The sequence below is a fragment of the Bombus bifarius genome, unplaced genomic scaffold, assembly GCF_011952205.1.
Source record: "Bombus bifarius isolate JDL3187 unplaced genomic scaffold, Bbif_JDL3187 scf7180000009200, whole genome shotgun sequence".
Taxonomy (NCBI): Eukaryota; Metazoa; Arthropoda; class Insecta; order Hymenoptera; family Apidae; genus Bombus; species Bombus bifarius.
In genome coordinates, this window is record NW_022884965.1 from 5,153,890 (window position 1) to 5,173,894 (window position 20,005).

A 20,005-nucleotide genomic window follows, 5' to 3' on the forward strand; every position below is an offset into this window, starting at 1 on the left:
CGTGTCTACAAGCATTATTTCTGTACAGTGTATAATCTAAACTTGTGATTAAAACAATTGAAAATAGATGGAAAAATGTAACGACGTACATAATTGCTATCGCCACAAAGATGAAATATTCTTTCCTACGGAGTTCACGAATTACAATTATGATATAACAAAGTGGAAAGATGTAATAATTATTTTGTTAGTGGAACAGAATGTTGAAACGTTGGCTGCTGCTGTATCTCGAATTTCAATAAATATGCTTTGAGCAAGATTACCAGTCTTGTATACTCGTAGCAAGGTCTCTAAATTATTCACCGGCATAGCTTTCAATTAAACATCACCTCCAGCAATTCCTTCTACTTACAGAACGTATCGCTAGACGATACATGTTTACAGAGCCTCGTAAAATTTTACTACTGAGATGTTTGAAGCCTTAAAATCATAACAGGATATTGCATGGAAGTATAAAATCTCCAAACAGTATGGCCGCCAGCCTGCAATCTATAGCACATGTATATAAATAAAGTTACTAAGCCAGCTGAAAACTCTATTTAGAGGAACGTGTTCAACTTTACCAGGCAAAATCTGTACACGAGACACAACAGACGATGAGTCGGCACCATGCTCCCAGCTACGTAAACCCTATAACGCAAAATTTCAACCTGGCAAACCTTCTAAAATCCCGACTGATTCGATACATGTATTGTAGGTTTACGGAGCAAGTATAGCTGTGATAAACACAAAAGTTGGCATTTACGATCGCCATAACGTCCCGTTATTTTTGGTAGTTACGCGTGTCCGCTTGTAACCGCTGTCGCTATCGATTTTTCGTCGACGGTAGCGCTGGAAACGTCACAGCTTTCGCGATTTCCTCCACCTGCACTTTTTCTTTACGGTTTCTTTGGATTAAACGACCTGCAAAATTTTACGTTCTTTCTTTGCTGGAAATAACCTCTATTCCCTCGCCTTTGGAACGTATGATTACAAATGGGGTATTTTAAGTGCAATATCTTGGCTTCATTTTTTGCCATACTGAAAATTGGAATTTTTTTTTCAGGTAAATTTGCTGTTGTAATAAAATTAACGAGAATGAGCGATAGAAGGTTGAGCTGAAATTTAAAATAGGATTTTAATTCGGTACAAAATTGATCTTTTTCTCTCTTTGGCGGAGTTGCGTATTGGAAAATTTTTGGTGTTTGGGGAATTTTTTAGTCTCCCAGGCAAAAGAAGAATTTTCGTTCGGTAGAATGTCAGCTTCCCTAATGCGGCATCGAATATCGGAAAACTTGGACTTTTTGGAAGTTTTTTCCTCGTACGAGTAGAATGGTATCGAAAGGAAAGAAACTTTTAGGCGTTTTGGGACGAAATAAGAATTTCTATTAGGTATAAAGTCAACTTTTCTAACATAGCATTGGATATGAAACTTGAAATTTTGAAGGGGCAATCTTTCAAGTTTGTCAAATCAATTTTGAAAATCCAACAACGTAGCAAACTGAGGCGAAAACGATCAATTTTTTAAATTTACCGGTGGTTAACTTTATTACAAAAATAATTTACCAATATTTAACCTATTGTATTCGTTCTATAGCTAAAATTATTCTCCAATATTTAAAAATATTCTCCATCTTTTATCCATTTTATACAGAAAAAAAAGGATGCTAAAACTAAGTGATCCGTTAAAACTGATCTTTACGACTACCTAAAAAATTCTACTTCCGCAAGAAAATTTCAATAAAAAAGGAATTAAAAGTCAGAGGTAAAAAGAATTGAAAGATATTAAATCATATTAAAAGATTCGGAAACTTGCGCATTAAAAATTATTTATCCTCGTTAAAGATTATTATTTCGCGAAAAATACATAAAAATAATAAATTTACTTCTCTGCGGACATTAATAAACTTTTCCAGATGATCTACTGCTATACGTATATACCGTAAGAAGGAAAAGCAAGGTGTAGAGTTTCATAGTAACAGGAAGTTCGTGTTTCCTACAGCTTAAAAGACGATTTTTTTCCTCGGTCGGACAACAGCTACGAGACGGTTCTCATAATTCTTGTGTTATTAACTAATAAAAGGTCTGCGACAGCACGGCACACGAGGTCGTGTAATGAATTTCATAATTCCGGCACAAGGATTTTCCATGGCGCGCAATTAGGCGAGCGTGACATGTTCATTTCCCTGGCGATTGGCTGCTTGCCTCTTCTTTCCAAGATTTCTTCGAATCGTAACTGTCGTCCGCGTGTCTGGTTTCAACGAGCCTCGAAAGTACAGACTGCATCATTGTTCTCCAGTGACTTCAATTGGAACGTGAAACGTTTTCTTGTAACATTACTCGATTCTTAAGACGAGCTTAGATGCGTCGAAAAATGAAGGGATGTACAATTTTTAAGGAAACGAAGATTTTTAGACGCTTTTTTACTTTACTTTATTAGCATTTTATTATGTAGAACATAGTGGTAATTCTATGTTTTATTATATGGAATTTCGGTGTAGTAACGAGGGTAATTTTGGGCAAATATAAATTTGAATTTTTCGTTTAGCATATGGGTTATGGTTGTAAGTTATAGTTTCAGATTATAGCCATAGGTTGGTTATATTTTGCTATATAGAATTTTGGTTTAGTAATTGCAGTAAGTTTAGATCTAGGTTATAGTAATATTATTACGTTCTGTTATGTAAAATCTACACTTTGATTTTGCATACAACGTAGCCAACAAAAATGACTTGTTCTTATATTAAAAATCGTGTTTGTCTAAAATTTGAAGAAATTTAACGGTTGAAAGTTGCATATGAAAATTGAGGAAAGGAAAAGGTGGAGATTGAGTGAAATCGTTGAAAAGCAATTCTCTGAACTTCTATTTCGGAAAAACAGAAACGGTAGAAAATAAAATCTTAGTTGCTTCTTACAAACGAAAAAATACTTTTCAACGCTTCCATTTTGCTTTTTTAAATAAAATAAACCGACATTTATCAAAGAAAGAGCAATAAAACGAGATTTCCTTGAACTCGTAAGACAGGAAAAAAGATCTAATTGGACAGAAAACTAATGAAAACTAGTTTCATAAAGGGAAATAAGAATCGCTAGCCGAGAAGATGTAGAACTCTGATCCTACTTTTCGCGAACAATGATAAATGTAGCGGACCGTGGACCGTTGTGAGATCTCTATTCAAGGGAATTGCCACCAATCTTCATTGATGCATTTAAGTTTATGGCTCGTGCCAATTCGTGTCAACTGGCCTGACAACGCGTGGGACGTAAATTACACCTTGTCACTTCTTACAGGAAATTCTTTCGACGTCGATGCCACGAATCTTTTTGCTACGAATTTTCGTTGCTCGAGGAAAGCCTCGCTTTTTGGTTTATCAGAGATAGCTTCGCGATCGTTCGAACAAACACGCTCCTCGATATTGTAACAATAAAGCTGATTTATTGCCTGGATTCTTCTCTTTCATGGTGTCGCTCCTATCCACTTTTTTCTATTACGAATTGTTTCGCCAACGAGTAATTCATCTCTCCGATTGATACATCGTGGAAAACTCGTGACATGGTTCTTCCCAAAAATGTTTCTCTTCCGTCTGAGAATATTATTCCCTATAAATTTGAAATTTGTATTATTTTCAGGAATTTTGATCGTCAGCTTCGACCTATGATTTGTTTGCAAATTTCGTATACTTCGTATCCTCGGGTTTAAACAATTATTTCTGTGTAATATAATTTTGACAATTCTTTATTAATACGTCGAAAGGAAATTTTAAGTCGTATGCTTGTCGTTTTATTAATTTCATTGATTTATGTACTGTGAGAATGGAATTTAATTAACTTTCGCGTCGCTGGTATTTTGAGCTCAGCCTCTTTATAATTTATCTAGAATTTGTATTACTATTTTGGAATATTATTTATCATACGTTCGATATCAGCAAATTTTAAATCATATCTTTGTTGTATAGATATTATACCTATCTTTGCTCATCGAAAGCTGTACTTCGCAAATTTTCCACAACTTCCATATCTTTTTCAAGCATCTGATAATTTCTGCGCGTAATAATCTAAGAAATTCTCATTTCCGCAACTTTTCCACACTTGCAGTATTAGTTCTCGAAAAATGTCTTGCAGCTCTCTGCTTCGGAATCCTCGGAGGAGCTTAAAAGTAAGCGTTTCGTGCATTCGCAAATCTCCCCTTCTCCTTAAACTTCCTCCCGGTCCTTTGTTTTCCCCATAAACTTCCTGTATTCTCGACAGGATCCTCGATCCACTTATTTCGAAACGATCTCAGTCATTAGTCCTGCTTTTATTCCGCTTCTCGCTTCGAAAGTACAAACTTGCGAGTTGGTTCATTTGTAGGACACCGTGAAACGACCAAACGAATGGTCGCCCATAAGAAACTCGCCCCATAAGAATATCTCGCCGGTGTCTCTTCGCGAGACAACCGAGCCTCTGCTGTTGTGTTTTACGTCCGGTTCTCGGGTTTACAGCAAATGAAACGCGAAGAAGTTGCTCGTTAAGCCGGGCTCGTTCTAAGAATATCCGTTTGAATTAAATGGACGCGCGACGTCGCGAACAATTTCAATTTTACGCGAAAGTAGGACCATCGTATGAGAATTTCGCTTCTCTAATCGTGACGCTCTATCAGCAATATAGAAAATTGCTTTTCCATGTTCAAATTATTGTCCGATACCTATGCGTTCGTGCAGGTTGCAATTAATTTATTACCGTGGAATACCGAAGAGCCAGATCCGTCACAGAGTTACTTTTATCGTAGAATTTTCCCGCATTTTCACGAGCAGCCAATTTATCGATACGACGAATTTGCCATCGTATCTTTCAGTGTTCGTTTGTTTTAAACACTCCGGGTTGTGTAGATGAAATTTCAAAATCGTGCCTTGTTTCCCGAATTTCCTAATACGTTTTCCTCGAGCGAATGTTCAATTTGCTTCATCCTTGGGGAAATTTCGAATAAACGCAGAACATATCGAAAGATGAAACCGTAAAAGTATCGACAGAAATTAAAATCACCAAACAATGTCAGGTTTTACGATACGATTTGCTGTTCGTCGAACTACGTAGCTTGGAGCATACAGGTTCGAGAAGCAACCGAAGTACGAAAATAAAATAATAACGCTAATAGCATCGATCGTGTGATTCGACGGCAAACAATTTGTTTTTAGGATCAATATTTAAAACGTGACTTTATTAACAGTATCAACATAGAACGTAGGAGGAAAACGCACGTGGTAAAACGGACTCGGCTAAAAACAAGATAAATAACGGAGACACATGATTGTACGTGAAAAAGTAGGAAATTAAATTTGCTATGGAAATGAAATTTGCTGACAAGTGAAACATGTAAAAGCGTCGCATCGAAGTTAATGTAAACGAACGATGGACAAGTAAACTGGATATCGAGCAAATAAAGCGATTTAAATTCGCCGCGTGAAAAAATGTGTATCATTTGCATTTAAACAACTCGCTTATCTATTGTTTATCGTCACGATAGTGTTTAAATCTAATCGACAAACTAGATTCTTATCGCTGCTACATGCACGATTAGATAGTTTACAATCTACTTTTAATCTCAATCCTATTGGCCAATATTTATATAACAAATAGTAAAAATTAAATAATACAGAGCCGGCCATTTTCCACTCATAAAGATATAAATAAAATTTCTGGCTTCTGATACAGACAGATCGAATTTTGTCAAACGTAGGAATTTTTTTTTTTTTTTAATTATTAGCCATCGATAAGATGAAATAAACGACTTCAAAAACCTGTACAGAGCAAAAGAAATTGTACGATCTACGATCAGTGAATACTTTCATAACGAATAAATAGAATTATCGATTGTTTATATTAATATCGTCGCTTTAATTAATATTTCTTCTCTCTTGATCTTTTTTCAGAACGTAAAAATTCGCTAAAAGTTAGCAATTTCCAACAAAATCCAATAAGCCGAAATCCAATTATAAAGTTATTATAAAACCCAATAATTCCGCATTAACAGAAAAAGTGCGTGAATCGCAGTGTACGTTTTCTGATTGAATAAATAAAGTGACCGTTCAATCCAATTCGTTAACGTACACAATGCATGTTTTAATTAAGAATTGTATCGTTTCTTCGTGTTGCTTTAAAATCGTTTTAATAAACACAATAATTCGTTCGAACTCATAGATCATCGACGAAATCCAATAAAAAGATAATTCCAATTTTTGATAACAATAAAGTCGTATAGAATATGCGAATATTGCAATGGATATGGTTTTGCGTTTGCACCGGTGATGCACCGTGAAAGAAATTTTGTCCCGGTTGTGGCGCATTTTTAGAAAATATGTCAGCGTTTGAAAAATGAAAAAAAAGAAAAATGAAGAATAATAGGTTAATGTGGAATCCTTCGAACACTTTGAATTATAAGGAAAATTAATCTAGAAATGAATTCACGATCTGATAACTGTATCATATCGACATGGTACGATACATTGGTCCTTAATGATTAAAATAAGATAAATCCCATGGATTAAAAAATTGTCTACGATTTACTTGTTTAGATAACCGTGAACGCCGCACAAATGCAATATAATATTTTGCAGAAGTTAAAAGTTAAATTCTACTGTGTATTTAAAAAACAGAATACTCGATATTAGCATCAAATATTGGAACGTTGGGCTGAAAAGTTTTCTGTAACGCGAACGACTTGGATAACATCGTCAGAAAAATTTGCGCAAATGCACAAAGCAATATATCTTTTTTCAAAGGTCAATAGTGTACTATATTGAAAAGAATAACGATTATTTAGTAGGAAATATCTAAATTTTAAACTAAAGGATTTTTCTATAATGTGAATGACTTAGATAAGATAATATTGTCGTAACGTTGTAAAATAGAAGTGCGCAAATGTAACATGTTGCACAAGTTAAATGTTATGATGTAGTATGTTTGAAAAAAATTATGATTATTAGTATGACATATTGGAACATTGGACTAGAGAATTTTCTCTAACGTCAATCATTTAAATAACATTGTCGTAATATCGTTAGAAAAAAGTGCCCAGGTATAACGTAATATTTCACAAACGTTAAATACCACGATGTAGTACATTTCAAATAAATATCGAATATTCTAATTTTGGACTACAAATTTTCTACAATATCCAATGGCTTAGATAACATTGTCAGAACTTTATCGAAAAGAAGAGCGCAAATGTAATATTTTATAAAAAATGAAGTATTACGGCATAGCGTGTTTCGATCTATTGCGGTAGCCAGGGAAAAATCTATAAAATTCGCCTGGCGATCAACCTGTTAGTATTATAAAACGACTCGTAGTATGGGCTACCTACCTAAAACCTTCTGCTGCCCGCTTATCAGCAGTCAAACGACAAAAAAAGAAAAATATGGCAATATGTACAATATTTGCCGGAGCGTAGTCGCATCACGCAGGTACACGCTGACTGGATCAGCGTATAAGCAACAGCTCGAGGCATGGCTGCCGTCAGTTCACAGTCGGCACGCGACCAAAGAGGATCGTTGCTGACGATTATGCGCGAGTGATGTGTCCTTGGTGCAGGACACGCGCCAGGACGACAGAAATTGCCTGTTTGTAATCTGAAATCGAACAATCGTGTCAGTTAACCCGAGATACGCGTAACAGTCAGATCGGAAGGCTGTTGTGTGTTTGAAACAGATGTAGAAAATTCGTGAAAGTTAAGATTGTTTGAACGTGTGTCGAATTCTGGTATAATTTCGCCTTTTCAAATATTCCCACGGTTCTTGTGATTTGATAATAAAGTTTCAGTGCGTTTGAAGTGGCTTGGTGACGGTTTGAAGGAGTTTGTAATCTCAGATACGATAATCGTGTCGGTTAACGCGAGATACCCGAGCAGTCCTTCAGACAGCTGTGTGCTTCAAACGCACGTAGAATATTCGCGACAGTTAAAATTCTTTCAGCGTGCGTCAAGCTTTCCTATCTTTCCGCTTTTTAGATTCTCGCAGTTCCAGACGTTTCATCGTGTCTCTGGTTTTCATGGAGTTTCAGTGCGTTTGAAGTGGTGGTCGCAGAAGATTTGAAGAAGACCGGCGAAGATCTGAAAAAGATTGGCGAATAAGGGGATTAGAGTTTCTTTTACGGGTTTGAGGTATCGTAGAGATTCAAGGTTTTCAAACGCCCTTCCGAATTTTAGTTCGTAGCTCTTAGCTATGGTCGAGTTAAAGCTTGAAGGAGTTTATGCTATTTGAAGGAAGGTTTCGAGGTTCTTGTTTGAAGAAGTATCGAATTTGCGGATATTTTTACGATTCGAAGTACCACAATTCGTGAAAATATAATGTGTCATAGAAGCTGGAAAATCGAAAGTTTTATACTTCCTTATTCTAAACTTTTATATTGTTTAACGAGCATAATTGGATATTTTACTCCAACCAGTACTCGGATACGATGACTTAAAATCGATCTTGAAAGTGGAAACTGCAATTTGAACATCCCAATGGGTCCAATTTGAAACGTTATCCCAATTTCGTAGAAAACTCTAAATCATCGATCTCAAATAAAATACCTTTGATTAAAATAAAAATTCAACGATATTTTCAATGAATCTTTCCTATCAAGTATCTTAGAAAATATTTTCCAAGATTTGTAGGGTTTCCAAAACTAATAACGACTGATTGGAAAGTTTCCTCTGGTTTTCGATGATTGGCAGTCTCTTGAATCGACAACTACGATTTCAACAGAGATTAGAACAGAGAAAATGGCGAATAAATATTTTTGTTCCGCGCTCCAATTACACGTCGGTCACAACACGTTGTTGTGTGATGATCTTACGAGGCTAGGAAGATAGCGAAGACACTACAAACTGTAGCAAAAACCGGTTGAACGTTCTGAAAATTGGAATAAATAATTTTTCTGCTGCTCAGTCATGGCTTCGTTCAAAGTTGATAAATATTCTATGGAAATGAAAGTACTCTTTAACAGAAACGCGGTTTGAAAAATTATTATGTATTCGTTCTTTGCCTTGTTTGAATTTCGTTCTTTTTTATTTGAAAATAATCGTGTTTTAGAAACTTTGTAAAGATTCCACGAAACTTAAATTATTCCTACTTTTTAAACTTATAACTGTAATAACTTGAAACTTATAGCCTTGATAAATTCTCCACTTATTTTTATTCTTATTACTTCCAAGTATCTTCAACGTCGTCTGCTTCAATGAAACTACAAATATGTTTTAATTAAACGCTACTTAACCAAAGGATAAAAATCCATGGACGCGATATTCATCCTGGAAGGAGTAAAAATGGTCGTTAAAAAATTCGACGCCGATTCGATAGAGATTCGACAGTAGAAATTTACAGTCTCTCGTGAAAACGGTGGTTTCCTCGTTATCAGGAGGCTTGTGTCGATAGATGTCCGTATCTATGCAAACATTCGTCACTGATCGAAGCGTATGAAACCCAGAACGTATCGGTGTCGCGATTATCGATCAGGTTTCTCGTGTAATTTCCGATCGTGGCGCGTGTCTACACACCAGCCAATTTGTTTCCCACAATTATTTCGTTCCCATCGACAAGAAAATAGTTACAGCTCCGGTTCGTTTGATTGAATGATCGACGAACAAATTTTCAGGCGTAATTTCGTCGTTGCTTTAACTTATTTTATTTAAAATTTCATTTCCATTCGTCGAAGATGATACAAATAAAATTTTGGGCCAACAGGCAAATTGTTATTCGTCATAGTTTAGTCAGTTTCCATTTCTACAACGATCTCTTCGCTTGAAAACGTGTCTTCGTTGATTGAACGTTTTCAATATCATTAATTCGTGGGCAAAAATAAAAATTAGATTAACATAGTATACGCATTAACAGGTTTATTTTAATTTTCCAAAATACAGTCTCTTAGACAGTCCATCCAGGAAATTATTATTTCTAATCTATTTACAGATTTTTCTTAGTTGAAGATTTAAATATATTTTTCAACGTGATACAATGTTTAGTTATTATTGATAATTTATTGTTACATCGATGTAGATGATTTCTTGATTGGATCGGACACAGTACCAATTACCTACCGACAGGCATTGTTCCCTGATAATTATTCGAATATCAACCTGGACAGTGATTAATCGACGTTTGATTAAAGGGCGAAATTAGATGTCCGAGGATTATTCTCGCGTAATACTCTTAGAAACCTCTTCCACGAATAGGAACAAATAATTAAACGCGATTCTGATTGAAATAAAATTCTATCCGCTCCCTCCACCCTCCCGCATTGGTGTTGGTGTATCCCATTTGAGGTGTTACCGTATAAACTGGGTATTTCATTTAGCGTGGTAACGTTTCTGTCGAGAAAACACTGTGTAAATTGGATTTTATGAGGGATAGATGCAGCACGTTTCGTAAGTGGGAAATATTTTTCCAATGGATTGGAAAGTTTATGGCAGACGTGACGTGGATGTAAATTGGTAGAACGCGATGTAATATTTTCGTTAAGTTTCTAATGACAATTTATCGTAGGATTTTGTAGAAAAGATTGTAAGACAAACATGTCAATGGCATTTAAACATTAAAGTTTTAACAATTTTCAAAAAAATGAAAAACTTCAGATATATTTCAGGTCATTCGTTTAGAAACGAATTACATAGTTTGGTCACATTATTCAGTCTATTTAAAAAGTCAACTCTCTGCTCAACTGTGCTCTCGATAGAAAGCCAATCTTCTACCACAAACATTTTGATTCGAAAACGAAACTAAAAATTCCAAAACGCAGCTATAATTGAAGAGTAACCTGATCTTTCGTTTTCCTGGAAATTCCTGAAAAAGAAACAGCGCTAAATTTTTGCTGCGAAATTTATTCCTCGTATCAACGCCAAACCAGAATCCAATTCTTTATCTGTAATTAACGATATCGATATAGGAGAATAACGAAATTTTTCGCGTTTCTCGGTGGAAACCGGCGTTAAATCTTCCTGCAAAATTTATAACATTAACATGGCGGAATATCCTCGAATTTATAACGTCTCTCGTTCCTCCATCGCCGTTAAAATCGCCGCGAAAAATAAATGTAAACTGGAAAAGTAGAACGAAAGAACCGAAATTAATCGTTGGCAAAAATTTCGAAAAACCCACGGAGAGGAGAGAATGATTTGTACTCACGGACCATTGAAAGACGGTTAAAAGCGCCGTGACTTCCTCCAAGTCTCATTTCCCCTTGCTAACGGCTTCAAACGCGAACTTATCGAGAGCAAAGGTGGATGAGTTGCCGCGATATCGACGCGTAAAACGAGGATTTCCATGGAAATGGAAAAAGTTCCAGGTGGCTTGAACTCTGGGTGTTTAAATTTGGAACGTCTTCATGGGAGGTCGTGGCAGATTAACTGTGAACCGTTGATGGATAAACGGGTATCCCGTTGGGATATGAAACATGCCGCATTAAAATTAGAAAGTCTGTTTCATTGGCCATCGTAAGTTATAAGATATATGGTTATATGACTTAGTTCTGCACAGTCTATGAATAACTTGTTCAAGCGGCGTCGGCGTATCGCAACTTTTAATATGTTTCACAACGCCTAACAATTTTTCTTCGTAGAAATATCTCGCAGAATATGCATTTCTATGGATATTTATTAAAATTAACATTTTTTTTTTTTTGATAAATATATCTTTAGATTCTTCTTGTACGCAGGATTTAACGTCGCGTCAACTGCAGCGTAACAGCTGCTTATTATCAGCGTCGACAATGTGAGCGGCGAGAGTACTACTACTTAGATTTTCTAAATAGCGAGACGTCTTTCAGTGTGAAGGAAACGCTTGATATTTGATCTTTATCGCAGAGATCTTCGTTCAAAGATTCTTTGATCTGGTATTTGTTGCCAGAGTAATTGTATCTCTAGCAACGTGGAAAGATGTGTTTGACAATGATTTGACGAACGCAGGTTTCGCAGTTTGCTGGGTTAGATCTAGAGATTGCATATACACGTGCGAGTTTTTCTGAGAAACCTGTGACCAGTTCTAAGTCTGTTTGGTACAACTTGGTCGTCGACGATCGATGTTCCTCGTAACTAGGTTCTGGTAACTTGTTAAAAGGCTGTTCGTTGATTTGCAGTGCGTATGAAACGTACTTTGTCGTAAAGTGTGTTTTGTTTTACGTAAAAGAAATTTTTCCGCCGCGTGTTTGTAAGCTCTGGTTCATGGAAAACGTCTTCCATCGGAAAATTTTCAGTTTCGCGCAAACCTTTGCATATTGTTCATACATATGGAAATGGGAAAATAAGAGAACTTTTTTCCAATTTATTTAACTTTAAATGTAAATGCGAAAAGTTGTTAGTACAAGCTTAATATTGGAAAAGAGAAACGTCTAAAAATAGGAGAGTAATAAACGAATCTGCAAAGTATGTCAATTTTAGCTTTTCAATGCGAAAGTCTTCTACCGATATCGCGAAAAAAGGAACGTCAATATTCGATTAAACTGCGATCCAGCTTACCAACCGCGCCGACCACAAAGGCAGTAAAATGTAATAAAATGATTAAAAAATCCCAGAAATACTACGAGGGGATGGTTTAATGCAGAAAGGACCCACTCATAATCAAAAAGGGACGAAATAGAATTTCCCGAATATCTTCCCACGAATTATTCTCGCGGTCCCGTTCGCTAACTCTCCATTAAACCAATATATTTCATTTGCAATATCTTTCAGTCAGTCCATGTTACCAAAAATCCTATTTTACGATATCGTAGTTGCTTGATGACGTTCCAGCGCATTATTTGGTAATAACCGTGGTGCAGGTAGTAAACCAGTAGAAAGAAAATTCTTATTTTGAAAGCCAGCGAATGCTTATACAGCTTGGGCCACGCAATCGTTTCGGGCTATAACTCTGTTACCGGTGTAGTTGCTGAAAAATGTCGAAAGAGAAAGACGAATGGTGCAAAAAGTAATAAATTTTGTTTAGAACTGCGATCTACGATTGCATTATTTCCAGAAATTGAAATGTACACTTTTTTTCGTACAGACAGATGCCTTCTCGTCACTGTACGTGGAAAATCATCGCGGTGAAATGGTGAAAAAATAATTGGTTATGGAGATATTTAAAAAAAGACGTCCTTGTCGAAGAAAGAATCGCGTGGCCCATGCTGTATATTCGTTGGATATCAATGTCAAGCTTAAATCCGAGTTTGATTTATTTACAGAGAGACGACTTGTTTCCGGGTTAGTCTAGGGAAGGTAATTGAAAGTTGGTAATAGTTTCACTTGCAAAGGAACGAGATATCTGCTTTTTTTAAGCCGCAGGAAGCTTATGTTTTTGCTTCAAATCGATGTTAGATTCAACTTTGAAAATTGCAACCTGATCAATTGTAAATTTAATTGAATTTCTTAATTTTAACCAAAGGATAAACATACTTAGAAAGGATCACGTTCGGTATAAACGAAATACATCAAAGATCGGATAAATTTGACAAAAAGTAGCTCCTCTACGCTTTGAGAATTCTTTCGTGAAGAAGGAATATTCCCTCGAGAAGCGGCTTGTCCCTCGATGAAAACCGTCAGTATGGTATTTACGCGCGGCATCGCCTTCAAACTCACGGCGAGCTCTTTTTTTATAGTCCGCGGGAGTTACCGAAACCGTGACATGAAAGATGCATACACGTTTCGCAGCCTCCCTTTGCCTCTTTTTTCCTTTCGCCATTTGTAACAGCCTTTCTACGAATTTTACGTTGCGTGAAATATTTTACACAGTATGCGAGCGAGCGTCGCTTGGGAATTACAAGAAGAGAACGCTTCACGCGTATCTATTTCCTCTTTCCACGTTTCCAATTTCTCTGGTCGAATTTCGCGCGCAAACTTGATGTCGAGGGCTTTGGTAAAAATTGATAATTAATAACTTGTAATTGAGATTGGTAGGTTAGTTGAAAGCCGATACGACGATTACGATGAGGAGAGAAATATATTTTAGGGGATATTCGGCCTAGAAACTTAATACTGAAAAGAAATTTGATTTTATGAAAGTCGATGATAGCTGGTAGCTAAGATTGGCTGTTGTACCGATCAAAAATTACATAGATTTTTTGGGAAAGAAGTATATTTTCGTATTGCGTATTGACACGAATTAGGAGAAATTGGATTTGCAATAGCAAATATTGGTTTCATAAAGAACACTTGTATGTTTCTAGTATCTGTGTAAACAGGCAACATCTGATAATTGCAATGTTAAATTCCTCCGTTTCGAAACATACAGTGGCGGCCAATTTTAGAAAATTGATTTATTTGAGAAAAACGATTAAAGATCTTCAGAATTTATTCTGTTGTTATATTCATTAGAAAGTTACCGTTAAAGTGGTATAGTTGTACTCGTAGGGAAATAGGAATTTTAAACCTCCTTCTGTCCGTCACTGTACTTTTCCATGTTTTTCGCGTCTTTATCAAAATATATAAATCAACGAGTGACACATTTAAAGCCGCAATTATTGGTGACATCATTCCTCCGACGTTGTTTTCTTCTACTTTACGATACCGCGCGTTATCAGACTCGTTAATTAAATATCCGAACAATTGTTTTCGCGAATACTTCCATATTGGAATTACGTCCCGTCGTTTGACTGTATTTTCTGTCGGAATCTGCCATTCCGCTTACGTAAAAGAGAGGAAGAATTTCAAAGTTTTGGAAAATTTTTCTAAACGACACATCCTCTCGGGTGAAGAAACAAGAGACTGTAGGATTTTTCTTGTTCTTCCTCGTCTAACAACTTGTTGTTCCCTTTATTTTTGCCACGCGCGCGATTTGAATTTAAAATTGATGAAATATTTCTCCCTTGCCTGGTGTTTTGGATTATCCTACCTTCTCCCACGGAATTTATCAACTTCCCGTCTTTCAATGAGATTCCTTTGTCGAGGAGTAAATTTTGATAAGCTTGATATATGCCTATAGTCTCCTTATGAAAGAGATTTTAATTCGCGATACGAGAAAAATAAATTCTACGCGGTTTTATTACTTTACCATGAGATTCCACGGCCAAAATACATTTTTCTATTCGAAGCATTTCATAGCGTTTGGAAATATAGAATGCATCGTAGATATATAAGTCGCGTATTTTAAAAGAGATATATCTATGACAATGGCTGTTTGATTTATTTTCGATCCGAAAGAATTCGTTAAGTTTGAAGGTAAAATACAAGATATATATATATATATATAGTTTTACTTTACGTAAACATTTACTTAAAAAATAAATACTAAATATTTACTAAAAACGTTAGAAGCCTTTTTGATTGTCAAAAGATGAAAATGTGAGAATTTGTGGTGCACAACAGTGTCAATAGCATTAAAAAAAAATGAATTGATAGAATACTATTAAAATAGCGGAATAAAAAGTATCGATATCGTAAATATACGAATGTCGTAGTTAGAAAAGAAAGTATCGAGGCTCTACTGGAATAAAAAATTGGAAAAGCAAGTCCATAGAATGAAATTGATTTGTCTATTTTTCTATCCACCCCTATTCTCTCTTGCAAACGTTGGAAGTCATTAAACGAGCAAACAGTCGCATGAAAAAAAATTCCGTTTCAAGTGTTCCCTATAGACGCTAGGCGATATAAAATCGTTCATGGACAAACGTATAGGCGTCGTAATATCTTTTTACGACTGTTCGATAAATCGAAATCGACGTCCAGCGAATTTTCGTCGCACGGTTATACCAGAAGGGACGAAGCAATTTCGCGTTGAACGTGTACCGTTCGATTAGCTTCGTTTCCTGTTTCTGTCTCGCACGCGACTTCCGTGAGACTTGGCCGTCTTTTTCGCCGAGGCTAATTAAAGTAAATCGCGAATTTTTTTAAGTGGCCACGGTACTTTTCGCAATTAGTTCGGATTAGAGCAAACGAATATTCGTTTCAACGAAGCGTTGTTTCTTTGGATGTCGACGTTTTTTTTTTTTTTTTTTAGGAAAAAAGTCGATTTTTTAGGAAATTTTTTGAGAAAAACGAATGGAATAATAAACGATGTTTTGGACGATTATTAGCCGAAACTTTATCATCGAATAAATGACGAAAACTTCGTCTATTCCGATATCTCTTGTTTTCCTCGGAAAACTGGAAGAATGTCGATTTCTAATTCTAGAAAATTGCTTCCTTTTGGAAGAATATGTGTTTGGAACGATAATATCCCAAGGAAACTAGATCAACTCGAATATTACTGTCACAGAATGGCCGATGAAAGTTTTATTTACCGCTGTATAATTCTGTTTTTCGGGAAATTGGTCGGGCAAATGGATTATGTGGAATATTTTCTTGCGACGCAGTAACATTTTTTGAACACAAGTACAAGTTCGATAAGAAGTTGTAGCACGAAAGGTATTTATATAATGGCAAGAACGTTTCAACGTTGCTCGATAGAATATTTTCTCGCTTTTTGTTCTTCGAGTCGGGAAGAAAATTGTAAATATCCTTCGAATTCCTTCGTAGTTTCAATTAGACGGACGAAAAATCCACGCGAATAGACAGCGCACAAAGCCTCTATAAGAAGATGATAAACTTGCCACTTGTTTTTCACTAACTAGGAAACAGAATTCATTAACAAGAGTCTCGAAACCTTCTCAGAAAGCCACTTCGAAAGGGCGAAGCAAACCTAAAAGCTCGTCGTAAAGAAGCAGAAAGGGCTCGATAAAACTCAGGCAAACTTTTCAAATTAACTTCAGCGAATGAAACTCTTCCTTCGATTCGTCGAGGTCGGACAAAATTCCTGGACAAGAACAACAGCTGTAAAACGGAAGGAAAACAGCGCTGTATATACATGGAAAGTCGGAAAAATGTAATAAATGGAAAAAGCGTTTAAAACTGTCCGAGCATAGAGCGATGGTTTAAGCGAGAGAAATTATATCATTTATGGAAAAAGGATCTTTCGTTAGATCGTAAGCACAAGATGAATGATTATCCTATTTTCGTGCCATGCGACGTGTCCTTGAAATTGGCGCGCCGAGATTCTGGCACGATGAGAGTGACGCTTCCGCTTACTTCGTTCAGAAGGCACAGCGGTTGCGTGTCCACGTTATCCAGGGCGAAACCTCATCCAAAATTGGTCTACGTCGCCGTTCCGTAAGTTTCCAAACGATTTAACGTATTATTTATCAAGAAAAATTTGTCTTCTTCAAAGAAATAATCGCCATTGCGTTATTCATAGAACTATTGTATTTATGGTATTGCATAAATGATACGTTCAATATTGTGTTTAATATTTCAAATGTTTGTATCTTCGATTTCTGTCTTCCTGCGGAAGAGAAGAATATTTATAGAAAGAATATAGTTTAGAAAGAAACATTGGCCGGATAATTTGGCATTACATCGACAGCAAAAAAAAAGAAACAATTTTTTGGGGAATGCTGTTATGGACAGTGAGTAGCAGAGACAGTGACGAAAATGAAATTTTAGAACCGATATACAGTAGGTGCAAAATGAGAGGGAGGGGGAAATTGGCTAGGTATTTTGGCATCGTTATTCGTAATTAAAATAATATAATTGAAGCTGTTGTATGAAACGTGTGTATCGGTGAACAAACGTGAAATTCATTTGTACTGCGTTAGAGAGTTCAGTTAAAGACCTGATCCTTTGGCCTTTGCTGGCCAAAGAATCCATTAGGAAATGAGCTGGAAATAATGAGCAGACCAATGATCCCTTTTAATTAGTCGTAAAGCGATCTAAGAGCAAGGCAGAGAATAGAAACTATACGAGCAATTAACCTAATCGAGAACGATTCGTGATCGAAGGAAATTCATATCGTAGTTTCACCCAACGATCGTTACATTTAACTATCGACCAGGATAAATTGCTTCTGGTTCTCTGTACACATATTTATCCGTATATCGAACTAACCGAATAAATCTGTTCCCGTGCAAACATTAATTTGATCGATTAATTTATCAACGAATATATTATTTATCGAGTAGATATACAGGGTGGTTGGTAACTGGTGGTACAAGCGGAAAGGGGGCGATTCTACGCGAAAAAAGAAGTCGAAAATATAGAATAAAAATTTGTCGTTTGAGGCTTTGTTTTCGAGAAAATCGACTTTGAATTTTCGCTCGGTACGCGTCCGGTACGTTATAACGGATCTCACTGTAGATCGTTGTCTCGATGGAAAAATTAAAAAAAAAATTTTTTATTCTATATTTTCGACTTCTTTTTTCGCGTAGAATCACCCCCTTTCCGCTTGTACCACCAGTTACCAACCACCCTGTATATAGTCATTCGAGTTTGAGCTTTGCGTCACAATGCACTTGCCACGCCAATCGATAGCGTTGCCTTTAACCATTACTCAATGTGTTTTACATAACGTGTTACGGGTGCGGCAGCCGCGAAACGGAAGTGGCTTTTAATCACTTTTTTATTGGCGGCCCTGCTCGAAAAACCAATATTAGCTGTTGAGGCTTGGCCGTGCCGTAGATAAACGCCAAGATTGTCCCGATGAGTTTGCCCAGGCAAGCATTCCTCGCAACAGGTCTTCTTTCAGCTGGTTCATGTCTAGAAACAATCTCTTTGAAGATTTCTTTTTATAGAATTTTTCCGTCCGCAGGACTTGCTGCAAAATAATGAAATGTTCGGAGCAATTTTTAATAATTATCATTGGGTCATGCGATTTCGATTTCCGCAATTTTACGATCAATTATAACGAAACGTTTATCACTTCGCAGGTTCTGATCTTTTTGTTGGTTTATTTAAAGTGTTATTAGCGATGATTTGGTTAATGCTGTCTGCAAGACGTCTGAAACGTAATATAAGGTAGTCGAGTGTGTATTTAGATTGAAATACGAGAGTTAAACGTTGAAAGATTGGAGAGCAAGTAGAGTCTGGCGTTAAGTAGAATTGTCCGGTCGTGGCCAGACACATACTCGGTATCTCATATGGATTTGTAAATTGCACGGACTAGTTTTAAAATTCTCTTCACTGGTTTGTTTAAGATTCATAACGATAGCACGGATTGTTTAATGTTAACAAATATTCCTTGAATATTCAACTTAACTTCAATTGTTAAATATTACATGGGATTAATATTAATAATCCTAGAACCTTGGAAATTTCTTCCTTTCTTCTTAATTCTCTATGCAACGTTGCATTAACTGACAAATTTCATTTCTTTTTATTTAATTCGTAAAAATCGTAGAAATTCTCTTACAATGTTTCGAAGGGATTTAAATAAAATTATTAACGCTTCGCTCGATTAATAAACTATTTTTCGCTTAAAAATTGAAACATCGAACATCGTTACAATTTCCCCATTTAAATAAATCGGATTACAATTACACGAAAAGTTGACAAACTTACGTAACTGTTATTTAATAAAAATTATAACAACTTGGCCGTTAAAAAGAATTCGGAGTGAGACGAAATGAAACAAGGGACGCTTATTGGCGTTCTCTGTCTCTGGTCACTATTTAGCGATTGAATAGCAAGGCCGTGGAATTAATCGTAGCTTACATAATGACACGTAATGACGATTATCGAGAGCAGGAAGACGAGACGTGGTTTCTGGTCAACACCGACGATCATGTGAACGAAAAAATGTTAATCAAGCCATTTAGTTAATTAGGCCCGTCTAACGAGCAAATTGATAACGATCACGCCGATTACTATGACGGATAATTATTTCATGACACGTTCGGGCGCAGTTTGTCTGAGAAGATCGGAATTAGATTCATCTCCATGAATTTTCATTTCGTTGCGTGTAATTTCTGTAAAATTTTCATTAAAATTGCCATCTACGCGTTTTGAATTGTTAATCAGCTGCTCTCTGTATAATTTTTTTCTTCGTCTAGTTACGCTGTCTGGAATTTTAAGAGACGCTTCTGTACTCTGGTAGTTTGATAATAGATGCGAAACGAACGAATTTTCCTCGAATTTTCGTCGTGCAAAGTTTCTGAGAAATTTAAATTAATTTCACAACGCGCTTTTCAATTCGTCTTCTAATTCCAGCTTTCTATCGTTTTAGGTAAAACGTTCAACCTTTTCGATTTACGCGTTTAGAATTATTCCGGTAACTGCACTGTTATTATCCTT

The 20,005-nt window shown here is 36.2% G+C and overlaps 1 protein-coding gene across 11 annotated transcripts in view; it reads left to right on the plus strand.

Annotated features, from left to right (window-relative positions):
- The window catches only part of LOC117214204 (cAMP-specific 3',5'-cyclic phosphodiesterase-like), a 349,894-nt gene that overhangs the window by 242,631 nt on the left and 87,258 nt on the right, over positions 1-20,005 (plus strand). The window contains exon 1 of one of the 11 annotated variants that reach the window (XM_033460096.1): positions 16,834-17,050. The exons of the other annotated variants lie outside the window; for them this stretch is intronic. Coding sequence (XP_033315987.1) covers positions 16,878-17,050 — 173 coding nt within the window. The 5' untranslated portion in view covers positions 16,834-16,877. Of the gene's footprint in view, positions 1-16,833; positions 17,051-20,005 lie in introns of those variants that run through there. 11 annotated transcript variants of the gene reach the window in all.